Here is a 19,957-nt window from a genome sequence, read left to right on the forward strand (position 1 = left end):
GCAGGAGAGAGCGAGAAATCTCTGCCTGCACTCCCTGTGTCCCACAGGAGTCCTGGGAAGGTGGGGTTGGTGAGGCACAGAGAGCTGGAGCTCCCCACACACCTCTCCAGAGGTTGTCAAGGGTCACAGGCTTGAATTTCCCCTGAGTTGTCCAGATTCTGCCCACACCCAGACCTGTCCCAGGTAGGTCACTGCCGTGCCCCATGGAAATTCAGAGGGGAACAGATTTTAGAAGGATGTGGGGCCACAGCCAGGGAGGGAATTTGAGATTGAACAGGTGCAACAAAGCCCCAGAGCCGAACCTCAGCCTCGTTCCCATTCCTATAGGAACATCATCCCTGCAGAATTCACACCCCAGATCCAGACTTCGATCCAAGACACCCCTAAAAAGCTCCACTTCCCCATGGAGGAGGAGGAGGATTTACGGTATCCATCGGAGTCTCCCCTCCATCAGGAAAGCTCAACCCTCCTCTTCCTCTCCCTCCCCAGGCATGGAGAGCAGGTGAAGCACCCCCAGCTCCCCGTGCCAGGCTCGGGGCTCAGGCCCTGCCCAGCCCTACCTGCGGAGGCTCCTCAGTGCGGTTTTCCCGAGCGGGGAAAATGCCGATGCGGAGCGGCAATGCCGACGGTCGCTGGCAGCGCGGGCGGCTGTGGGCACACCTGAGCCCTTGCCTGCCGAGAGGGCTGGCTCCGGGAAGCCAAGCCTTGTTTTGAGGAGGAGACTTGGGTGTGTTTTGCCCTTCAGGGGAATCAAACAGGTTTCTCCATTCGGCCGGCACGGGCTCCCCTCCCTGTAGGCTCTCCTCTACATTCCTGGCATTCCCCGGCGAATGCCATGGTCCCCAGCCCTGTGGGGCAATGGCACAGCCAGAGCAGCCCCCCAGCTCTCACCCCACGGGATTTCTTCTCAGGACAAGCATTGCCAGGGCTTGTCCCCCAGGAAGGGGAGCAGGGAGCCCACTGCTGCTCAGGTACCGCAGGCTCTGGAGCTGCTTCAGAGCAGGGCTACCCAGGGAGCATCAGGGACCGGGGCTGTAATTAGCCCTCGACACTGATTGTCTACTTTGAACTCATGAATGAGGCCCACAGGGGTGATAATCCCACAGGAAACTGCCAGGCATTCCACTCTTCCTCAGTATATTTCCCTTTCTAATTGCTCTGGTCACCGCAAGGTCCCCAAGGCTTGGCTTTGGTGACAAACTGGCACAGCCAGACCCTGGGACACACTTTTTTGCCAATTCCTAAATATTGGCAGTTGGGGATTTGAGTTTAGAGCTATCCTGAGGAGTCAGGATTTGAGCCTGGCACTGCCACAGGCTGGTAAGGACCACAGAGTCATGGAATGGTTTGGGTTGGAAACGACCTTAAAACTCGTCCAGTGCCACCCCTGCCATGAGCAGGGACACCTTCCACTATCCCAGGTTGCTCCAAGCCCTGTCCAGCCTGGCCTTGGACACTACCAGGGATCCAGGGGCAGCCACAGCTTCTCTGGGCACCCTGTGCCAGGGCCTGCCCACCCTCACAGGGAACAATTCCTTCCCAATATCCCATCTCTTCCTGCCCTCTGGCAGTGGGAAGCCATTCCCTGTGTCCTGTCCCTCCAGCCCTTGTCCCCAGTCCCTCTCCAGCTCTCCTGGATCCCCTTTAGGCCCTGGCAGAAGCTCTGAGCTCTCCCTGGATCCTTCTCCTCTCCAGGTGAACATTCCCAGCTCTCCCAGCCTGGCTCCAGCCCTGGAGCAGCTCTGTAGCCTCCTCCAGCCCTGGAGGTGATGAAGCCCCAGCCAAGCACCTGCCAGGACCTTTGCCCTCCTCTGCACCCACCAGGACCTCCTGGCCCATGATCCAAGCACAACTAATGCTGAGCCTGTAGTTTCTGGAAAGAAAAGCTGCTGCTCTCTCCTCCTGGATCTGCTGTGGTATGATGGGCAAATATCCCATCCCATCCCATCCCATCCCATCTCATCCCATCCCATCCCATCCCATCCCATCCCATCCCATCCCCTGCCCTGCTGAGCTGGGATGTGCTCGAACAGGGCTGATAACCCAGCCCTGGCTCCCAGCAGCACAGCAAGGATGACATCAGGGATTTTCAGGCATTAACGCGTTACTCCAGCCCCAGATCTTCCTCTCCGATCTCCTCAGCCTCAGCAGCAGCAGCAGCAGCCGAGCTCAGCCGAGCTTTGCTCCGAGGCTGCCGCTGATCCCAGCTGAGATAAACCGGGATATTCACAGAGCCGCGCCCTGAGCTCCCGGCGGGCTCGGGGATGCCCAGCTCAGGGAAATTGGAGTTGTTTAAAGTGGGCTGTAAAAACGCGGCCCAGACCCTTCCTGGGAGAGCATCCTCTGCTCCAGGGCTCCAGCTGACAGTGCAGCTTTATTTTCAGTAAGCCCTGAGTCATGCCATGGTTTGCTGAAGGTTTGTCCGCATTCTTCCCTGGAATAACAGTGACTAACAACCCAGCCTGGCCAGCCTTGCAGGTACAAGAGGTCCTCACACACAACAGGGACACCCAGGGACTAAGGGCTCTGTTTTTTCCCAGTGGGAACACACTGTTCCACACAGAATGTTCAAAAACTGGGAACAAAAAGGTATCTGTTCTGAGCACCTGGATATCAAACACTGAGGGAAAGGGGATGAGGACCTCCCAGAGCACCACCCCAGGAGGTCAGTGTTGGTTTAGCAGATGCATCTCCCAGTGTGGGCAGCATCCTTCTACCCCTCGCAGGTGAGACCCCAGAGACCTGCAGAGCTGCCCCAGCCCTGGGGAACAGCACAGGAAGGAGCTGGAGCTGCTGGGGAGAGTCCAGAGGAGGCACCAGGATGAGCAGAGGGATGGAGCAGCTCTGCTGGGAGGAAAGGCTGGGAGATCTGGGATTGTTCAGCCTGGAGAGGAGAAGCTTTGGGCTGACCTCACTGTGGCCTTGCAGTGCCTGAAGGAGCCAACAGGAAAGATGGAGAGAGAGGACTTACAAGAGATGAAGGGACAGGACACAGCGAATGGCTTCAAAGTGCCAGAGTGTAAGGAGAGATGGGATATTGGGAAGGAATTGTTCCCTGGGAGGGTGGGCAGGCCCTGGCACAGGGTGCCCAGAGAAACTGTGGCTGCCCCTGGATCCCTGGAAGTGTCCAAGGCCAGGCTGGACACTGGGGCTTGGAGCAACCTGGGCTAGTGGAAGGTGTTCCTGCCCATGGTATGAAGTGGAATGGGATGGGATTTCAGATCTCTTCCAACCCAAACCATTCCATGACTCTGGAATTCCGTGATTTGCAAACTGCATTTCCAGGGAGGGGAAACACCGCATGATGTCCATGGTCCCTCTGGAGCTGAGGATCCCATGGCTCCTCCAAGCACATCCCCCTGCCTTGGCAACTCCAGCACTGCAGCCCCTGGGATGGAAGGTCCTGGTTTATCCCTGGGACTAAATCTGACACTGCTCCAGCAGCTGCAGTTGTCTCCTTCCTGTTCCGAGTTCCTCTCCAAGGGCAGCATCACATCCCTAAATCCCAGTGCCCTCATCCCCATTTAGCACACAGCTGCCAAACACCTCTACCCGAGGGAAAAGTGGAGCAGGGAAACTCTTCCAGCCATGGCTGTGGCCAAGCAGGAGCAGGGAAGTGGATACTCCAAGGAAGCATTGAACATCACGGACCCCTCAGGGTGTAGCTTTCCCAGTTAACAGGTGGAGTGCTTTGAAAAGGCTGGAAACAAGGAAGTCTCAAGATTGTCCTCCAGGACTGGTGGAACATGGAATTGGATCTTTCTCACATGGATTAGGACAACAGCAGAGGGTCAGAGAGATCAGATATCATGGAATACATATTCAATATATGTTAGTGTACAATTATACCAATGTACACCACAGCTTTAGCCTTTATTTCCCGCTAAGGCAATTAGAATAGAAACACTTTTTCTTCCCCCATGGAAAAGGCTTTTCATCCTCTTTGTTCAGCTGAAAACAGCCTTGGCCACCCATGCAGGCAGCTCACCTTGGACTGGAGATTCCCAGGGCTGCTGTGTCCCCACAGCTCCCAGTCCTTCTCCTGCTGCACACAAAGCTCCAGCAGTGAGGGACAATCAATCCCTAAGGAATTCTTGTGGATTTATCCCAATTCAGCTCTCAGATAAACCACTCTGTCCAAGTACCCTGGACGTCACTCACAGCAGCAGGCACAGAAACCCTGATGGGTGTTTTTCTTCCTCGTAATTATGGGAGCAGATTCCATTTTTAATGACATGGCCTTTCCAAGGCACAGCAGTGGCCAGAGGCTGGAGCTTTCCTGCCAGCCAGGGACATCTGGAGGAGCCACAGGGCCACTGGAACAGCACAGCAAGATCACCCCATCCAGAGGCTAAAAGCTATCCAGGACATCCAGGAAAGTAGGGAAAGGCACTTAACTGAGAATGAGAGCAGGAGCATCACCTCTGCAGCTTCTACGAGAGGCTTGGGGATAAAAGCTCCAGATTTCTTTAGGGAGCTATTCAAAGTGGGAGTTAAACATTGATAAATCCAGGATGCTCCAGGAAAAGGCATTAAACTTGGTCTCCCTGGCAGGAGCAGCCTCACCTGGAGCAGCACAGGTGCCCTGCACACCTTTGGAGCAAACTCAGGTGTGCTGGGAAGCAACACAAAAAGTCCTTTATATTCCTTTGACTTGAGCAGAATCCAAGGCAGGAATTTTTCCATTTTCTAAGTGGGTCTGGCTTGATCTCCCACCCTGCAGGCTTGGCCATCCTCAGCCCGGAGCCAAGGGACAGGGAAAGCTGTGTCTCAATCCAGCCCACAGCATGAGGAATGTCCTGTCTCTCCATCCCAGCCCCATGACTTCTCCAGGGACACACACACACTCCTGCAGCACAGGAGAGCAGGAATAAAGAGCCTTTTCCCCACATCTCCACTTTAAACCATTATTGCTGTAAATTTCGGCCTGGAATATCTGACTTTACCAGGAAATGGATTTTCATGGAATCTGCTCTCCAAGAAAAGCACAAACACCCCTTTCTCATGAACATGGATGTCCCACAGCTGGCACTGGTTGATCCTTGTTCTGCTGCTGTTCTGCCTCCTTTACATCCTCAGTGCTGCAAAGCAGAGCAGCTGGGATCAGAGAGCCTTGGCAGTGACATCACCCGAGGAAGCTGCAGCCACAGAAACTGCTGCCAGGCTGCAGGGAATGGCTGCCAGGGAAAGGTTCACAGGACTCGGAGCATTTGGGTTAAAAAAACCATTCCAAAGAAGAGCCAGAAGTGCCCTGAGTAGCACCTCCCTGTCACTTCCAGAACAGCTGGGTGCAAACAGCTGTGACCCTACAGCTCACTCCTCAGAGACAGGGATGTCTGGAAGGAACCTGCTCAACTCTGGAAGTCCAGGCAGCCAATTTTATGGGAAGGTGGTTTTACCGAGTAATTCCTGTCATTCCTATGGCAGCAGTGACTCCTGCCCAGAGACAGCCAGTCCAGCCCATATTTGAACAGCAACTGCAATATCCTTCAACATTTTTCAGTATCTTCTGGTTCTCAGAAATCCACCAAGCCCAGTCCAGAGCACTGAGCTGCACTGGAACATTTCCTGCTTTCCCGAAACCACTTTCTCCCATGGAACTCGGGCCCCTCCCTGCTGCTGAAGGGGGAGGGCAGGTGAGTAACCCTTCAGTGCTGTGGCTTTTGCAGAGGTGACACCAACCCCAAGCCCAGCTGAGCCCCAGCAGAGCTGCGATGAGTAGCAGGGTGTAAAACCACTACACCCATCTGTTACAAGGAAATCAAACTGGTTTTTCATGAGGTGTCATTCCAGAGCTCTGCCAAAATGCCAGACCTCACCTCCTTAATAGCAGGTAGCAGCACAGAATTGTCTGTCCCAGAATATTCCCTGCTGGAATACAACGATCTCCCCTTGTCACACAGCCACACCTGCACAGGAGCTCAGGAGTCCCAGCAGTGACACCAAATGATGTTGTCAGCAAAGCCAGGGCACAGAGAAGCTGTGGCTGAGTGCCAGCTGGGGCAGTGCTGGGGCAGTGCCACCCCTGTGCCACCAGGAACAGCCCAAACAGCTCTGTCGCAAGCAGGGAGATGCTGATTTCTTCCCAGCAGCTCAGCGAGCTCCCTGCAGGCTCTGAGGCAAACAAGCTGCTCTTCCCCATGCCCTGACAGGGCCCAGGTTGCACCACTCTCCCCCGTGGGCCTGGCACTGGCCCGGGGCTTGCACAAGCAGCAGCGAAACTTGGGAGAGAACTCTCCCGGGAAGCACAGGCCAACCCATCCTGCCACAGTTGGCTCTGCAGGGCTGCAAGGTGTGGGAATATCCTGGTGCTCCCTGGCATCAGCACATGTGGATAACAGGATGGACTGGGATAAAAGACACCCCTTCCACAGCTTCCCAAAAGGCTCAGTTTGAGGTGTCCCTGCAGCGTGTCCTGGATCCCTGTGTTTGGGAATCCCTCAGTGCTTGCAGGGTGCAAATGTTATACTCCTCCCAAAGCTCACTGAAACATGGAATGGTTTGGGTTGGAAGGGACCTTAAAGCCCATCCTGTTCCACCCCCTGGCAGGGACACCTTCCACTTCCACTATCCCACCAGTCTTGTCCAGCCTGGCCTTGGACACCTCCTGCAGACCCAGGGCTGGACTGGAGTTCCTTTTTGCTCCTTGGACATGCAGGGTAATTTCTGACCTGCTTTTCATCCATTTTTCCTCTTACCTATTTCTGGTAATTACACCCAAGCCACCCTTTTTCCTCTCTGGAGGTGTGTCTGGACCAGAGCTTCCTCCACACTGCAATGGCAAGGACAATCCTTGGACAATCCTCCTGAGCAAATTCCCTTTGTAATCTCTGTAAGAGGGGAAATGGGGATTTTGGGTACCTTAACTCCACCTAGAAAAGCACTTTTAATCTCTCTCCCTTTCCCTCCCTCTCCTTACTCCAGGATAAGCAACAGATCTCTCTTTATCTCTCCCACTGCCAAAACCAGTCTCAGGTCAGCAAAATTAGGCGCTGCAGCAAGGAAAAGCAAAGGAACACAGAGAGAGGGAGATAAGGAGTTTGATGAGAGTGCTCCAGGGAATTCTTTGAAGTCTTAGGGAGCTCCTGTTGAGCGTTACTGACAAGGACATTCTGCACCTGCATTTGAGTCTGGATATTTGGAAGGAAATTTTGATAATGGCAATTTTGCTTCACAGCCTCTGCTCGCTGACACACACAGAATACAGAGTGTGAGTCATAAAAATCCCAGAATGGTTTGGGTTGGAAGGACTTTAAAGCTCATCCAGTGCCACCCCTCCCATGGCAGGGACACCTTCCACTATCCCAGGTTGCTCCAAGCCCTGTCCAACCTGGCTTTGGACACTTCCAGGGATCAAGGGGCAGCCACAGCTTCTCTGGGCACCCTCTGCCAGGGCCTGCCCACCCTCACAGCCAGGAATTTTTTCCCAATATCCCATCTAAACCTGCTCTAGGTCAGTGTGAAGCCATTCCCCATTGTCCTGGCACTCCAGGCCCTTGGAAATAATTCCTCTCCATCTTTCTTGGAGGCTCCCTTTAGGCACTGCAAGGCCACAATTAGGTCACCCTGAGGTTTCTCTTCTCCAGGCTGAACACTCCCAATTCCCTCAGCCTTTCCTCCCAGCAGAGCTGCTCCATCCCTCAGATCACCTTGGTGGCCTCCTCTGGATTCACTCCAGCAGCTCCACATCCTTCCTGTGCTGAAGAGGTGGCACAACAAATACATCCAGGCAGGACACAACAGAAGGATCTCATCAACTGCTCAGAAAAACCAAGATGGGATTTGTGCTTATTAGAACTGGAAAAAGAGTTGAGAGGAGGAGGCTGGAGCAGGAATGGAAGAGGCTATGGATCAAGCAAGGTTCCTGCTGGCTGTGGCCAGGGATGGAGGCAGAGCCAGAATCCAGCACAGCAACAATCCCTGTTTACCTGTGTTTGGGAAACAGCACAGCCAAGGGAACGCTGGCAGCTCCCTAATTATCCAGGGAGAGCCACGCCAGCCGCGGTGTGACACAAGCCTTCCCTCGGTGCCAGCCTGGGGCACTGCTCCCCCATCCCAGCAACCCTACCCTGGGTGAGGGAAACCCACCCCCTGCCGCTCCGATCCAGCTGATTTCAGCTGCCAGGACCTCTTGTTTCGGGAGCACCTTCAGCTCTCACCCTGCCAGCCTTCCAAAGACAGGGAGAGGAGTAATCCTCCCCCGGAACTGTGTCCAAGCACTGAGACACGGCATTTTTGGGGTGGATTGGAGCTGCCAGGCAGATCCAGCTGGGAAATGCCACCTAGAGGCCAAAGGTGATTTAGTGATTTACCTCTTGTTTGACTTCAGGTAACCCTGAATCCTTCCACTTCCACCTAACCCTGTTCCCTCACCACTCCCACTCCTCACTATCCCTGCTCCCAGCAGGCCAGGGGGGCTGAGCAGTGCCACCCAGAATGGTGTGAGCTGGCCCAAGCAACTGTCCAGTATTTATTTCAAGACCAAGCAAGGCCAAGGTTGGGTAAAACAAGCTGTTAAGCAGCAAATAAAGATTCCCAGGATAAAAAGTCTAACATAAAACTTTCCAGAAAACAGACAGAAGTTAAAATGAAACCCATTTAATCAGACTCAAGCAGCACATGGGGCTCACAGATGAGGTTAAGGCCCATTGTGGTTGATGTTGTTTTTGCCCTCTGGATCCCTGGAAGTGCCCAAGGCCAGGCTGGAGAGGGCTTGGAGTAGCCTGGGATAGTGGAAGGTGTCCTTGCCCATGGCAGGGGGAGGAATGAGATGAGCTTTAAGGTCCCTCCCAACCCAAACCATCCTGTGATTCCACAGTTCTGTCAATGAGGCACTTCCCATCCTTCCAAAATTTGAAATACCAGAACTCCCAGGGAGCCAGGAATTTGCACAGGGAAATTCCAGCTCCCACCTAAGCTCCTCATTTAAAACCAACCCAGAACTGAAGTGCTTAGAAAGATTAGAGGGCAAAGAACATTTAATATACATGTCCAAGGAAATAGCTTCAGGACCATTGCTTTATACCCATTTCCTTGTGGAAAAGAGGTTTTTTTCATGGACTAAGTGGTAAAAGCACCAAAAATCCCTGTGACCAGCTGTAACAGGGCAGGGAAGATGAGCTTTGTGCTGTAGGATCTTCAACCACTGCAGCTCTTGTGGGAAAGGATTTATGGGAAAACAGTGCTGGGGCTGCTGTCAGGCAGCTCACAAAGATCTCTGCCCCAAAAAGGGAATCATTAAAATCCTGTTAGTGCTGAGGGTGGGATCTGCCCTTTCAAAGATGGGACACAAAGCTGGAAAGTCATCTCTGTGATTTATTTGGGTTCTTCTGGACAGAAATAAATCCCACATGGACAAACCTACTCCTTATGGTTTCCTTCTGCTGCCTCAGTAAGAAGCCAAATCACCCCCTAATCACGGAGGGAAAACCAAAAGAGCTGCAATGATTTAAGAGATGGTGCCAGAAGTCCTTTTTGGCATGGGCCTCTCTGGTGGAGAGCAAAGCCAAAGCCCAGAGGGGACCCAGCCATGGAAGTGTTTGTTACCCAGCCTGCAGCTCCACGAAGAGGTGGCTGCTGTCACCAGAGCAACAAAACACGGGACAAGGGTGGGGAGAGGAGAGTAGGAATGCTGGTGTGCTGGCTTGGGATTGAAGAGGGCACAGCAGGGTGTTTATTCATAATCCAGAGTTCAGCAGCTGTGTCCAAACAAGAAGTCACATCCAAGAAATGAACTGTCAGCACAGCTCCCCCATGAGGGGTTTCCACCCACAGAATGGCAAGGAGGAGGAGAGACTTCAGGAAGTAAAATCCCAAGAATGGGGAGTTTGACATTTGCTTCAGTGTCCATGTTCAGGTGTCAGCCATGACAAAAATGCAAAGGCCAAAGCCCAGCAGGGCTGCTCAGGCCCTGGCCCGGCGCAGGTTGGGGTAGCTCTGCACAGTCCTGGCTATGGCCTCATCCAGGCTCACCACAGGCTTGTAGCCCATGGCCCTCTTGGCCTTCTCACAGCTGTAGTAGTGGAATGTCCCAGCCAGGGCCACCCTCATGGGTGTGAAGGTGGCCTTGATGGTCACCAGGGGCCTGAGCAGGGCCAGCAGCAGGGACAGCAGCAGGGCCAGGTAATAGGCCAGCCAGTAGGGAATGTGGTACTTGGGAGGGTCGTAGTCCAGGCCAGTCAGGATCCGGGACATGAAAGCCCAGAAGGGAATTGGTTCATCATTCGTGATATGGAAGGCCTGGAAGAGAGGAAGAGGAGAAGCCAGGTGATCAAATCAGGATGGATTTCCCAGGTTTGGCTCTGTGATGGCCCATCTCCTGCTCATGCTGAGGACATGACCCCCCTGAGCTGGGCAAGAGCACATTGTCCCAACAAACTGCTTTGCACTGACCACCTCTGTGTGAAGAGGGGTGAATCCCTCCTTTGCCAGGAAAACCAGCTACTTCCCAGACTCCAGAGGCCAGGATTCCTCATAAATGCCAAACAAACTGACTGCCACAGCACAGAGCAAACAGGGTAAAACATTCCATATGTGCCCAGAGCACGGCAGGGCCAGGAAAAGCTGGAAAAGCTCCTCCTGTTCTGAATTCTGTCCTAAAAGCTTCTGTGTTTCCATGTGTGCCTCTTGGCTGCCCCCAGTTCTGCCTGGACTGCCCTTCACATGGAGTTTTACAGCAGGAAATCCAAGGACACTCATCCAGCTCAGCCCACAGATGGAAAACCTGGAGCTCCACTCCCCTCCAGGACGGATTTTCAGGACACTCAAGAATCAGCATGGATCCCACAGCAGAGGCTGGAGAAACCTCTTCCATCCCCTCCCCAGGTCCTTCCTTACCTTCCCACAGAGGGGAGAGCCTTTGTGCAGCTTTTCTGCAGCCAGGATGTGCCCATGGACCACGTTTTCCACGTAGGTGAAATCCACCAAGTTCTTTCCATCCCTGCACACAGAAAAGGCAGAAGTTTAGCCCCAAATCAAGGTGGGCTGAAAATCTGCTTGTGGCAAAAGGAAGGTCTTTCACCCAGGATAAACTGAGCCCAAGTTTCCTCTTCTCCCACTCCCTGGTGCTGCAATTTCAGGCCATACCCTGGCAGAGGGTGGAATCACCACCTATTATTTTGGAGCTAAAGGAAGGGTTGTTGTTGTCCCAGCTTCCAGCAAGGCCCTCAAAGTTTACATTCCTGGAACATCACCATTTTTAAACCTCCCAAGTTTCTGGGTGTTGCAGATCCTGCAGGCCTGGGGTCAGCAGTGATCCATGGAAGCAGATCAAACAGAGGCAGAGGGGTAACAAGCACAGAGAACATCACTTAAGGACAAGTTTCCAATCAGGAATTTCTTGGCTCAAGGAACTCTGACTCCCTCAACAAGCCAACTTCAGCCTCAGCTAGAATAGATTTAACCCAGTGTGTGAAATCGACTTCTACACAGGTACAGAAAATTAATCTGTTTGTCACTTTCCAGAGTCCAGTTAATCAGAGAATCATGGAATGGTTTGGGTTGGGAAGAAGCTTAAAGCTCATCTTGGTCCTGATGAATTTCAGAGCACAATAATTGGAACTATTCCTTGCTCTGAAATTCCAGTTGTCCTCTAGAAGCTCTGCAAGGCTCAGTGACAAAGCAAATACCTCTGATCTTATAATCAGAAAATAACAATACCTTTAGTATTCCATATTTAATAGGGTTTTTAATTGCCAGAGCTTCAAATACCACAAGTGTTTATTAATTAAGTTAACAGCAAGTAATCTGAGCTGTCTCATATTAATAGCACAGCTCTTTAAGACAGCTCAAGCCAAGTCACCTTTCCTCATGGATATTCCTTTGGCATTAGGAATATCCACCATGTCAGGGAATGAGCCCTTAAAATAGGATCTTTAAGAAAAAAAGAGTGGATCAAAAGCGAAAAATACAAGAAACAACACTAGTGATTTCATTTTGTCTCTTTTCAAAAGGGCTTTTGAGATCCAACATCAATTTTGCTGCAGCTCTGAAATGCCTGAACCTTGCTCACCCAATGATGAACTTCATTTTGCCACTCTGAGCTGCCTGGATGAGGATGGGAACCAGCTGAGGGTCTCTGGGACCAAATATTCCATGGGGACGGATTGCAGTGGTGAAGAAATTGTTGTCTGGGTCATTTGCACTGAGCACCTCCTGTAGGGACAGAGGAGAAGAAAACCAAGAACAATAGAGCTTAGCAATGCATTCCTCTCCTTGGGAGGGCAGCAGTGGAAGAATTATTATCCCCTCCTGTCTTTCCAAGTGGTTGTTCCTTTGTTCCCATCTCTTTTCCCAGTTCTCCCTGATAAGAAAACCAGCCAAAAATCAGTTGTTATGGTTGAACACTTAATGAATTGACAAAGGAAGGGAACTCTTTGCTTCTCTCCTTTAACACCACAGGTGCCAGAGGAGCTTTCCAAGTCCCTTCTCTCCATGAACTCTTTGTGCACGAGCTGGAGCAAAGGAGGACACTCAGGAATTCCATCCCTGTCCCTCCCAGCAACCACTCCATCCCATCCTTCCCAGATCTCCCTCAGAATGGGGTGATCCCATCTTCCCATCTCCCTGAGAGCTCCAGCAGCACATTCAGCAACTCTGGAGGAGATTTCATTCCCCTGGGAGCTCCTAACAACATGTTCTCCTGATTTCCAACAGCTGTTGGAATTTCTGTGGAGGAGGCACAGACAAAACCACTTGGAATTCTTTCAGTTTCCCCCAAAACAAAGCCATAATCACCAGCATTTGGGCAACCCTTGATCACTGTTCTTAAGCTTCCCCTTTATCAGTTACTGCAAAATGCTTGTGAAGGAACAGATGTTTTCATAATTAAACTTAATTAAGCTCTTTTGGAGCAAAATCCTTCCAGGCTTTGCCACTGTCAGCATCAGCATGGAAGGGACTCTAAATTCTTCTGGCACAAAAAGCAGAGATTCTTCCCACAAGTGAAATGCAAGCCATGGAAAAAGGATCCAAAAAAGGTTTGTTGCCTTTGATTTAAAAGATTGTTATCCCATATTTAAACCTGAAATGCTGCAATAAGAACATGAGACAGAGCAGATATCAGTGCTGTGCAAGTGTCCAAAGCAGTGAACTTCAGATGTTTTCAGATCTTTTTTAACACTAGTATTTTCAGTGTATGGCCTGTGCTCCTTAGCTCAGGCCACATTCCCACCTTATCTCCTCCTTTCTCAGCGCCTTGTTCACATTCCCAACTCTAAATTCAGGCTGCAAATCAGGAAAATGGGTCTGGAAGAGCTTCCCAGGGCAGAGGAGACAAAAACCTTCCCTCAACTGCTCCTAAACCAAAGCTGTGGCAGGTAAGAACTGAGATTATCCCAGGGCAGTGACACCTCTGGCAGTTCTGGAATAACCTCTGCAGTGTAACACAGTATTTCATTCAACTTCACTGGGAATTTATGTCACAGCTTGATTTTATTCTCTTTTATTAAGGGAACACATGGAAAAAAAACAAACAAACCAATTTAACCACTGACAAATACCTTCTCCTGCAGAATCTTGGTCTCTGTGTAGTAATCAATAGGTTTTTGTGCATAAGGGAGATCTTCTGAGCCATTTTTTATGTCTGTGCCCTCAAAAACTACACTGGCACTGCTGGTTAACACCAGTTTCTGCAAGAGGGAGGGAAGAAAACAGTTGTTTAAAGCCTAAAATAAAAGGGTCATTATTTACAAAGGCTGAGTAAAGATAATAATGAAAATTATAATATTTAACCAACTGATCCTACAGAAATAACCTGAGTCAAACAGAAGATGAACAGAAGCTGCAGGTAAGATAACTCCTCCTCTTTAATTCATTCTGTCCCATCATTTAGTGCCCCCTAAAGGAGATTAAAACATTTCAACAAACCCCCAGGAAAATCAGAGGGCCCCTCTGGCTTGGAACACTGCAGCACTTAATACACATTCAGTGTTTTTAAGAAAGATTTGCTCATCTTGACAATAACAAATCATGGTAGATTAAACCAAAAAAGAAACTTTGGATGTTTTTGTTGGATACTTTAAATGAAATGAATATAATATATAAATAAATTCAAAATAAATGAAATAAGTGAAATTAAATGAAAACTTATAGGAAATCCAAATAACCTAAGCAGCAAATGTAGTCTTCAATTTCAGCAGCCTGGCTTCCTTGGGCTCTTTCTTTTGTGGGCAATTGACTTTCTAAACCAAATTGCACTGAGATTATGGCACAAGTGTGTTCTTTCTCATTCCATGGCAAGGAATTCACAGAGGGAATGGATGCCATAAATATTCCCACTGCTGGAAAAGCCATCTTTAGGGCTGTCCCTTTAGTAAAGCAGGAAAGAAGCCACTTGTCATTGTTCTCCCAGGGTGACTCCCAGGGGTGAAGTAGGACAGATTTTAATGGATGCTTTTCCATTGCAATGTGTAGGTTTTCTGTGGCAAACAGGAATTGAGTTTACACTAAGCAGGAGAGTCTCTCTTCCACTGGTTTTCATGGAACAAGTGGCAATTCAGTAGCTCAGAGCCCTCTGTCCCCCTGTCAAACCAGGCTGACATTGCTCTGTGATGCAAATGTCACAAAGTCCATCAGCCTCTCCCAGTCTCCATTCCACCCTTACCTGCACTCCAGCTTCTTTGCAGGCTTCAATGACTGCTTTGGTTCCCATAAAATTCACCTTGTAAAACAGCTCCCTGTTGTCACTGGAAGGTGCTGGTGAGGCACAGTGGAACACCACAGACACACCTTGCAGGGCTGGGAGCAGAGCCTGCAAGAAACCACAGGGGAGACAGGAATGGAGCAACAGCCACACTGGATACTCAGGAAAAAATAACAGGAAGGAAATAAAACAGTTCTGTTTTCATGGAAACAGCTACATTTCAAGTCATGCTCCCTCCATAAAGGTGGGCAGCTGGAATGGGATTAGCATCCAGGACCTTCCCAATGTCCTCTCCTCACTACACACTACATCCTCTGTTCTTTCCAAGGAAGATCCTGGGAGCTTCCCCAGAGCTGGAGGCTGTCCAGGCTGAACTCCCTGCAACTCCCAAGTGCAGGTATGAGGTTCAGCACCAGCTGGAGTTGGGACACTGAGGAAGCAGCAGGTTTCAAGTTCCCCACAGCACTGGCTGTGTGCAGGTGACTGTCCCAAAGTCATCTCCCACATGGCTCACACAGGCCTTGGCCAAGGCTCCCATTCATCCTGCCCTGACTGTTGGGAATAATGAGTTGTGCCATTTTGCTGGAGCTGAGGAGAGCCAGGGGAGCTCCCCTGCCATTAGCCCAGGGACTGTAATGACCCAGTGAATCTCAGCTAACAGTAATGCAAAGCATTAGGCACAAAACCAGCCCTTTTCAGTTTCCAGCAGAAGCCAGATACCAGACATGACATCTATTTTCTTCAGAGGCTTGCCAGGAAAAGTGCTGAGGATACACCCCAGGAAAGGTTGGGGAGCACATCTGCATCCTCTTTGACAACCTGGGCAGGACCTCCAGGGCTCCCAGGGCTTCAGGCAAGGCTCAGTGTTTGAACAAACACCCATTTAACCACACAGCCTTTCTGTCCACCCATGTCCCAGAAACCCATGGCAGGGCCATCCCAGAGCACATGGCACAGGATTGTGTCCAGAGAGCTCTGGAATATCCCCAGGAAGGGAGATTCCATACCCTCTCTGGGAAATCTGATCCAGTGCTCAGGCACTGCCCAGGGAAGAAGTTGTGCCTCCTGTGCAGGGGAACTCCCTGGGCTCAGTCCCTGCCATCCCTCTGGTGCCATTGCTGCCCCTGGAGCAGAGGCTGGCCCTGCTCTGAGCTCCCTGCAGCCAGGGACAGCCAGGGCTGAGGGCTCCTCTCAGCTGGGCTCCTCTGCAGGCTGAGCAGCCCCAGCTCCCTCAGCCTTTCCTGGGCACAGAGATGCTCCAGGCCTTCCTCATTTCCACTGGCCTTGTTCCAGGAGCTCCAGGTCCCTGCTATGCTGAGGATCCAGAGCTGGGCACAGCACTGCAGATGTGCCTCCCAGGGCTGGGCAGCAGGGCAGGATCCCTCTCTGACCTCTTGGCAATGCTCTCCCTAATACAGGGTTCCACTGTCCTTCATGCCCCTAGGCCACACTGCTGGGTCATGGAGAGGTTGGTGTCCACCAGGACCTCCAGGTCCTTCTCCAGCAGGTCACCCTCAGCCTGTCCTAGTGCCTGGGGCTGTCCCTCCCCAGCTGCAAGACCTGCATTTGCCCTTGCTGAATTCCAGACAGCTCGTCCCTTACCTCCTTGTCACAGAGGTCTCCCAGGAAGAAGGTCACTCGCTCATTCTCAAACCTCTTGTGGATGTCGAAGACGTTGACACTGTAGCCCTTGGCCAGCAGCTGCTCCACCATGTGCTGCCCCAGGAACCCTGAGCCCCCGATCACAGTGCAGCTCCTGCCAGCCTGCAGGGACAGGGGAAAGCTCCTCAACACACAGGCACACCTCAGCAAACTGATCTGAACTTCCCAGGACATTAACAAGCTGGAATTCTGCTCAATTGCTCAGGAGCTGAATTGAAGGAGTCTAAATTCAGACATCAAAGCTCTGTGCTATGATAGTGAGTTATGAGTTGAGACACTCTGGTTGGATTTTGGAAGGACTCTGCCTCATACTCACAACCAAGAGGCTCAGGGAGGAGGGAAGAAAAAGAGGATTATCCCCCACAAACTCTGACTGCATAGTGAAGCAAAGAGAATTTCAAGGGAGCCTGAAGAAAGATGGAGAGAGACTATTTACAAGAGCATGGAGAGGCAGGACCTAGGGAATGGCTTCCCACTGCCAGAGGGCAGGGAGAGATGAGATATTGGGAAGGAATTCTTCCCTGTGAGGGTGGGGAGGCCCTGGCACAGGGTGCCCAGAGAAGCTGTGGCTGCCCCTGGATCCCTGAAAGTGTCCAAGGCCAGGCTGGACAGGGCTTGGAGCAACCTGGGACAGTGGAAGGTGTCCCTGCCCATGGCACAGGTGGCACTGGATGAGGTTTAAGATCTCTCCCAACCCAAACCAGTCTGGGATGATTCTGTGATTTTCTTCAGCCTCCTGGCACGGATAATTCAGAATATTAAAACCATCACCATTATCAGAACCTGTGACACTCAGAGCCAAGAAAGCAATCAGGTGAAGGCAGATTCCTTTTGAATCATTAGTTCTTCCTTTCTTTTTCTTTAAGCTCTGTAAATCAATGACTGGAGTTACTAATTAATAGATTTCAGTGCAGCCACTCATCTGACTGGACTGAGACCAAAGACCTCACTGCCAGCACAGAACATCCAGGCCCTGAGTCTGAGGGAGCTTTTGTACAAAGAATGCTCTGTGCTGGTTGGAAAGAGTTTTACTCCTTGTTGTAACACAACCCCCACCTCTGCAGTGGTCTGAAACCCCTGGAACCACACAAAGACAATGATTGTTCCCAAGTTTTTAAGGGCCACATCCTCAAGCAAAGGTTCTGCTGCCAAGTGTTGGGTTATCCACAACAGAAATTTGAGGAGTCCCTCAGTTACATCAAAGCAGAACCAGTTCTTTAGGATGGGCCATGCAAAGGAGAGTCTGATTAGGGTCTGGAGCACAAATCCTGTGAGGAGCAGCTGGGAAAGGAGCTCAGCCTGCAGCAAAGGAGGCTCAGGGGGACTTTGTGGCTCTGCACAGCTCCTGACAGGAGGGGACAGCTGGGGGGGTCGGGCTGAGCCAGGGAACAGGGACAGGAGGAGAGGGAACAGCCTCAGGCTGGATATTGGGAAAATTTCTTCACTGTAAGAGTGGTCAAGCCCTGGCACAGCTGCCCAGGGAGGTGGTGGAGTCCCCATCCCTGGAAGTGCTGAGAAAACGAGTGGATGTGGCACTTTGGTTCAGGGGACAGGGAGGGATTCAGTCAGAGGAGGGACAGTTGCTGAGGGAACAGAAACAGAACAGAAACTGTTTCAGCTTCTCCTCAAAAGGCAGTTGCTCCATTCCACTGACATTTTTCCTTGCCCTTCCCTGTACCCGTTCCCATCAGGTCCTTTCCAACCCAAAAGGTGGAACCATTCTGGCATTCCATGACCCCAGTGCACTCTTCAGGAACCAAGAGCACCCAAATTGCTCTGAGATGTGCTTGAAGTGAAGTTTTATTGCAGCAGAATGCTGCCCTCTGCCTCTGAACCTCAGAGCACTGCAGAGGCTTTAAAGGAACTTAACTGCACATTTATGAATCATAAAGCCTCAGAATGGTTTGGGTTGGAAAGGACTTTAAAACTCATCTTGTTCCACCCCCTGCCATGGGCAGGGACACCTTCTACTAGCCCAGGCTGCTCCAAACCCCATCCAACATGGCCTTGGACACTTCCAGGGATGGGGCAGCCACAATTATATATAATTTTAGCTCTAAACTCTCTGTAATTTGATATTGCACAGGGTAATAGGTATAGCCAGCCAAATTACCCATTACTATATTGATTAAAGTATGAATTCAACCTACCTATATTATGCTTTGGAAAATCATGTTTTCTCCCCAGCATTAATCATTAATGCAGAATCAGCCTCATGTCTTCCCTAGTTATGCTCAGGATATTTATGCATTTGTTTCTGCAAGATAGATCTTCCCAAAGCACCATGCAAGGCCCCAACTCACCGATCTGAGGCGTGTGGCCATGGCTCAGGTGAGGCTCTATCCACCAGAATCCTTTAAAAAAAAGGAGAACATTGTTTTATTCCATTTAAATAACGTTTCTAGTCATAGAAATCAAGGTTTGAAGCCATTATGCTAAAGAAAGACACTGAACAAAATCAGCAAACGAATGTGCTGGCCTGGCTCTTTGATCCTCATTTTTCTGAAAAGCCCTTTGAAATTCCCAAGAAAAAGCTGGATTGTTGCATGTCCACCTGGAACACCAAGCTGGTTGGAAAGTAGGGGCACAGGGTGATGCCCCTTCTGCTGTTCCCTCTTTTACCCCCACATGTCCCTTAGCACCTCATCCCTCTCCAAAATGCAGTTTATGAACTGCTCAATCTCCAGTTCACCCCCAGCTCTTTCAGCCCCATCCCAGAGCTCCCCATCCTTCTCCCAGCTCCAGCTTTCCTCACACCCCACTCTCCCATCCCAGATCCCAGCTGCTCATCCCACAACCCACATCCCCTCTTCTTGCCCCTCACAACCTTCCCCATGCCCCAGTGCTCCTCACATTCCTGCTGAACCTTCCCCAGGACTTTTCCACAGCTTCCATGACTTTCCCCACATCCCCCAGGATACACCTCAGTGTCCCCAGGACCTTTCCACATTCCCCCAGGACCTCCCCCACAGCCCTCAGGACCTTTTCACAGCTCCCAGGCCCTTCCTCATGGCCCCAGCATCTTTCCAGAGCTCCCAGAATCCTTCCTACATCCCCCAGGCCTTCCTCCACAGCCTCCAGGACCTTCCCCAGTACCCCTGGACCTTTCCACAATCTCCCAGGCCCTTTCCCACTGCCCCCAGGACTCTCCCCACATCCCCCAGACCCTTCTCCACTGCCCTCAGAACCTTTTCACAGCTCCCAGGACCTTCCCCACGACCCCCACAACGCTCAGACCCTTCCCCAAGGGCCCACAATACCTATCCACGTTCCCTCAGGGCTTTCCCCACTGCTCCCAGCACCTTTCCACAGCTCCCAGCACCTTCCTCATGGCTCCCAAGCCCTTCCCCACTGCCCCCAGGCCCCTCCGCAAGGCCCACAGGACCTTCCCCCTGCTCCCGGCACCTTTTCCCAGCCTCCAGGACGTCTTCCCAACCCCAGGCCCTCCCCTGCCGCCCCCTCCAGCCCCCTCCCCTCTCACCGCCGCCGCAGCCCTCAGACAGCCCCGGACACGCCCCTTTCCACGCCCCTTCCCGATTTCCACCAATGAGCGCCGCACATTCCGCCAGACCCCGCCCACTTCACCTGTTCCCGCCTCTTTTCCTGGGGCGAGCATCGCGCCAGCCCGCTCCGGCTCGTTGATTGGTCCAACCC

At 51.5% G+C, this 19,957-nt stretch overlaps 2 protein-coding genes across 4 annotated transcripts in view; both read right to left on the bottom strand.

The window, feature by feature from the left end:
- The window catches only part of ZNF185 (zinc finger protein 185 with LIM domain), a 40,704-nt gene extending 39,997 nt beyond the window's left edge, over positions 1-707 (bottom strand). The window contains exon 1 of the mRNA XM_085059982.1: positions 561-707. The gene's annotated coding sequence lies outside the window, so the exon portion shown is untranslated. The remainder of the gene's footprint in view (positions 1-560) is intronic.
- Positions 708-9,295: 8,588 nt separating this feature from the next.
- On the bottom strand, positions 9,296-19,827 carry NSDHL (NAD(P) dependent 3-beta-hydroxysteroid dehydrogenase NSDHL). 3 transcript variants are annotated; one of them, XM_085059984.1, is made up of 8 exons: positions 19,785-19,827; positions 18,607-18,657; positions 16,244-16,405; positions 14,603-14,749; positions 13,500-13,628; positions 12,011-12,153; positions 10,837-10,939; positions 9,296-10,239 (listed from the first exon to the last, which is right to left on the bottom strand). In XM_085059984.1, exons 2-8 carry the CDS (start codon positions 18,625-18,627, stop codon positions 9,904-9,906), a joined length of 1,041 nt encoding a protein of 346 aa, XP_084916110.1. In that variant the 5' UTR covers positions 18,628-18,657; positions 19,785-19,827; the 3' UTR covers positions 9,296-9,903. The 3 variants fall into 3 exon arrangements, with proteins under 3 accessions (XP_084916110.1, XP_084916111.1, XP_084916112.1); XM_085059985.1 differs by lacking the exon at positions 19,785-19,827 and adding an exon at positions 19,709-19,743; XM_085059986.1 differs by lacking the exon at positions 19,785-19,827 and adding an exon at positions 19,564-19,588.
- Positions 19,828-19,957: the final 130 nt, after the last annotated feature.

This window comes from Lichenostomus cassidix, chromosome 4A (assembly GCF_008360975.1).
Source record: "Lichenostomus cassidix isolate B80296 chromosome 4A, HeHo_3.0, whole genome shotgun sequence".
Lineage (NCBI taxonomy): Eukaryota > Metazoa > Chordata > Aves > Passeriformes > Meliphagidae > Lichenostomus > Lichenostomus cassidix.

What these genes read in the sequence shown, in the direction of transcription:
- NSDHL (XM_085059984.1), bottom strand. Translation starts at nt 18,627, where the DNA reads ATGGCCACACGCCTCAGATCG. An exon ending in TGGCCACACGCCTCAGATCG is followed by an intron (nt 16,406 to 18,606) that starts GTGAGTTGGGGC and finishes CTGTCCCTGCAG; the next exon opens with GCTGGCAGGAGCTGCACTGT. An exon ending in CCAAGATTCTGCAGGAGAAG is followed by an intron (nt 12,154 to 13,499) that starts GTATTTGTCAGT and finishes CTGTCCCTACAG; the next exon opens with GAGGTGCTCAGTGCAAATGA.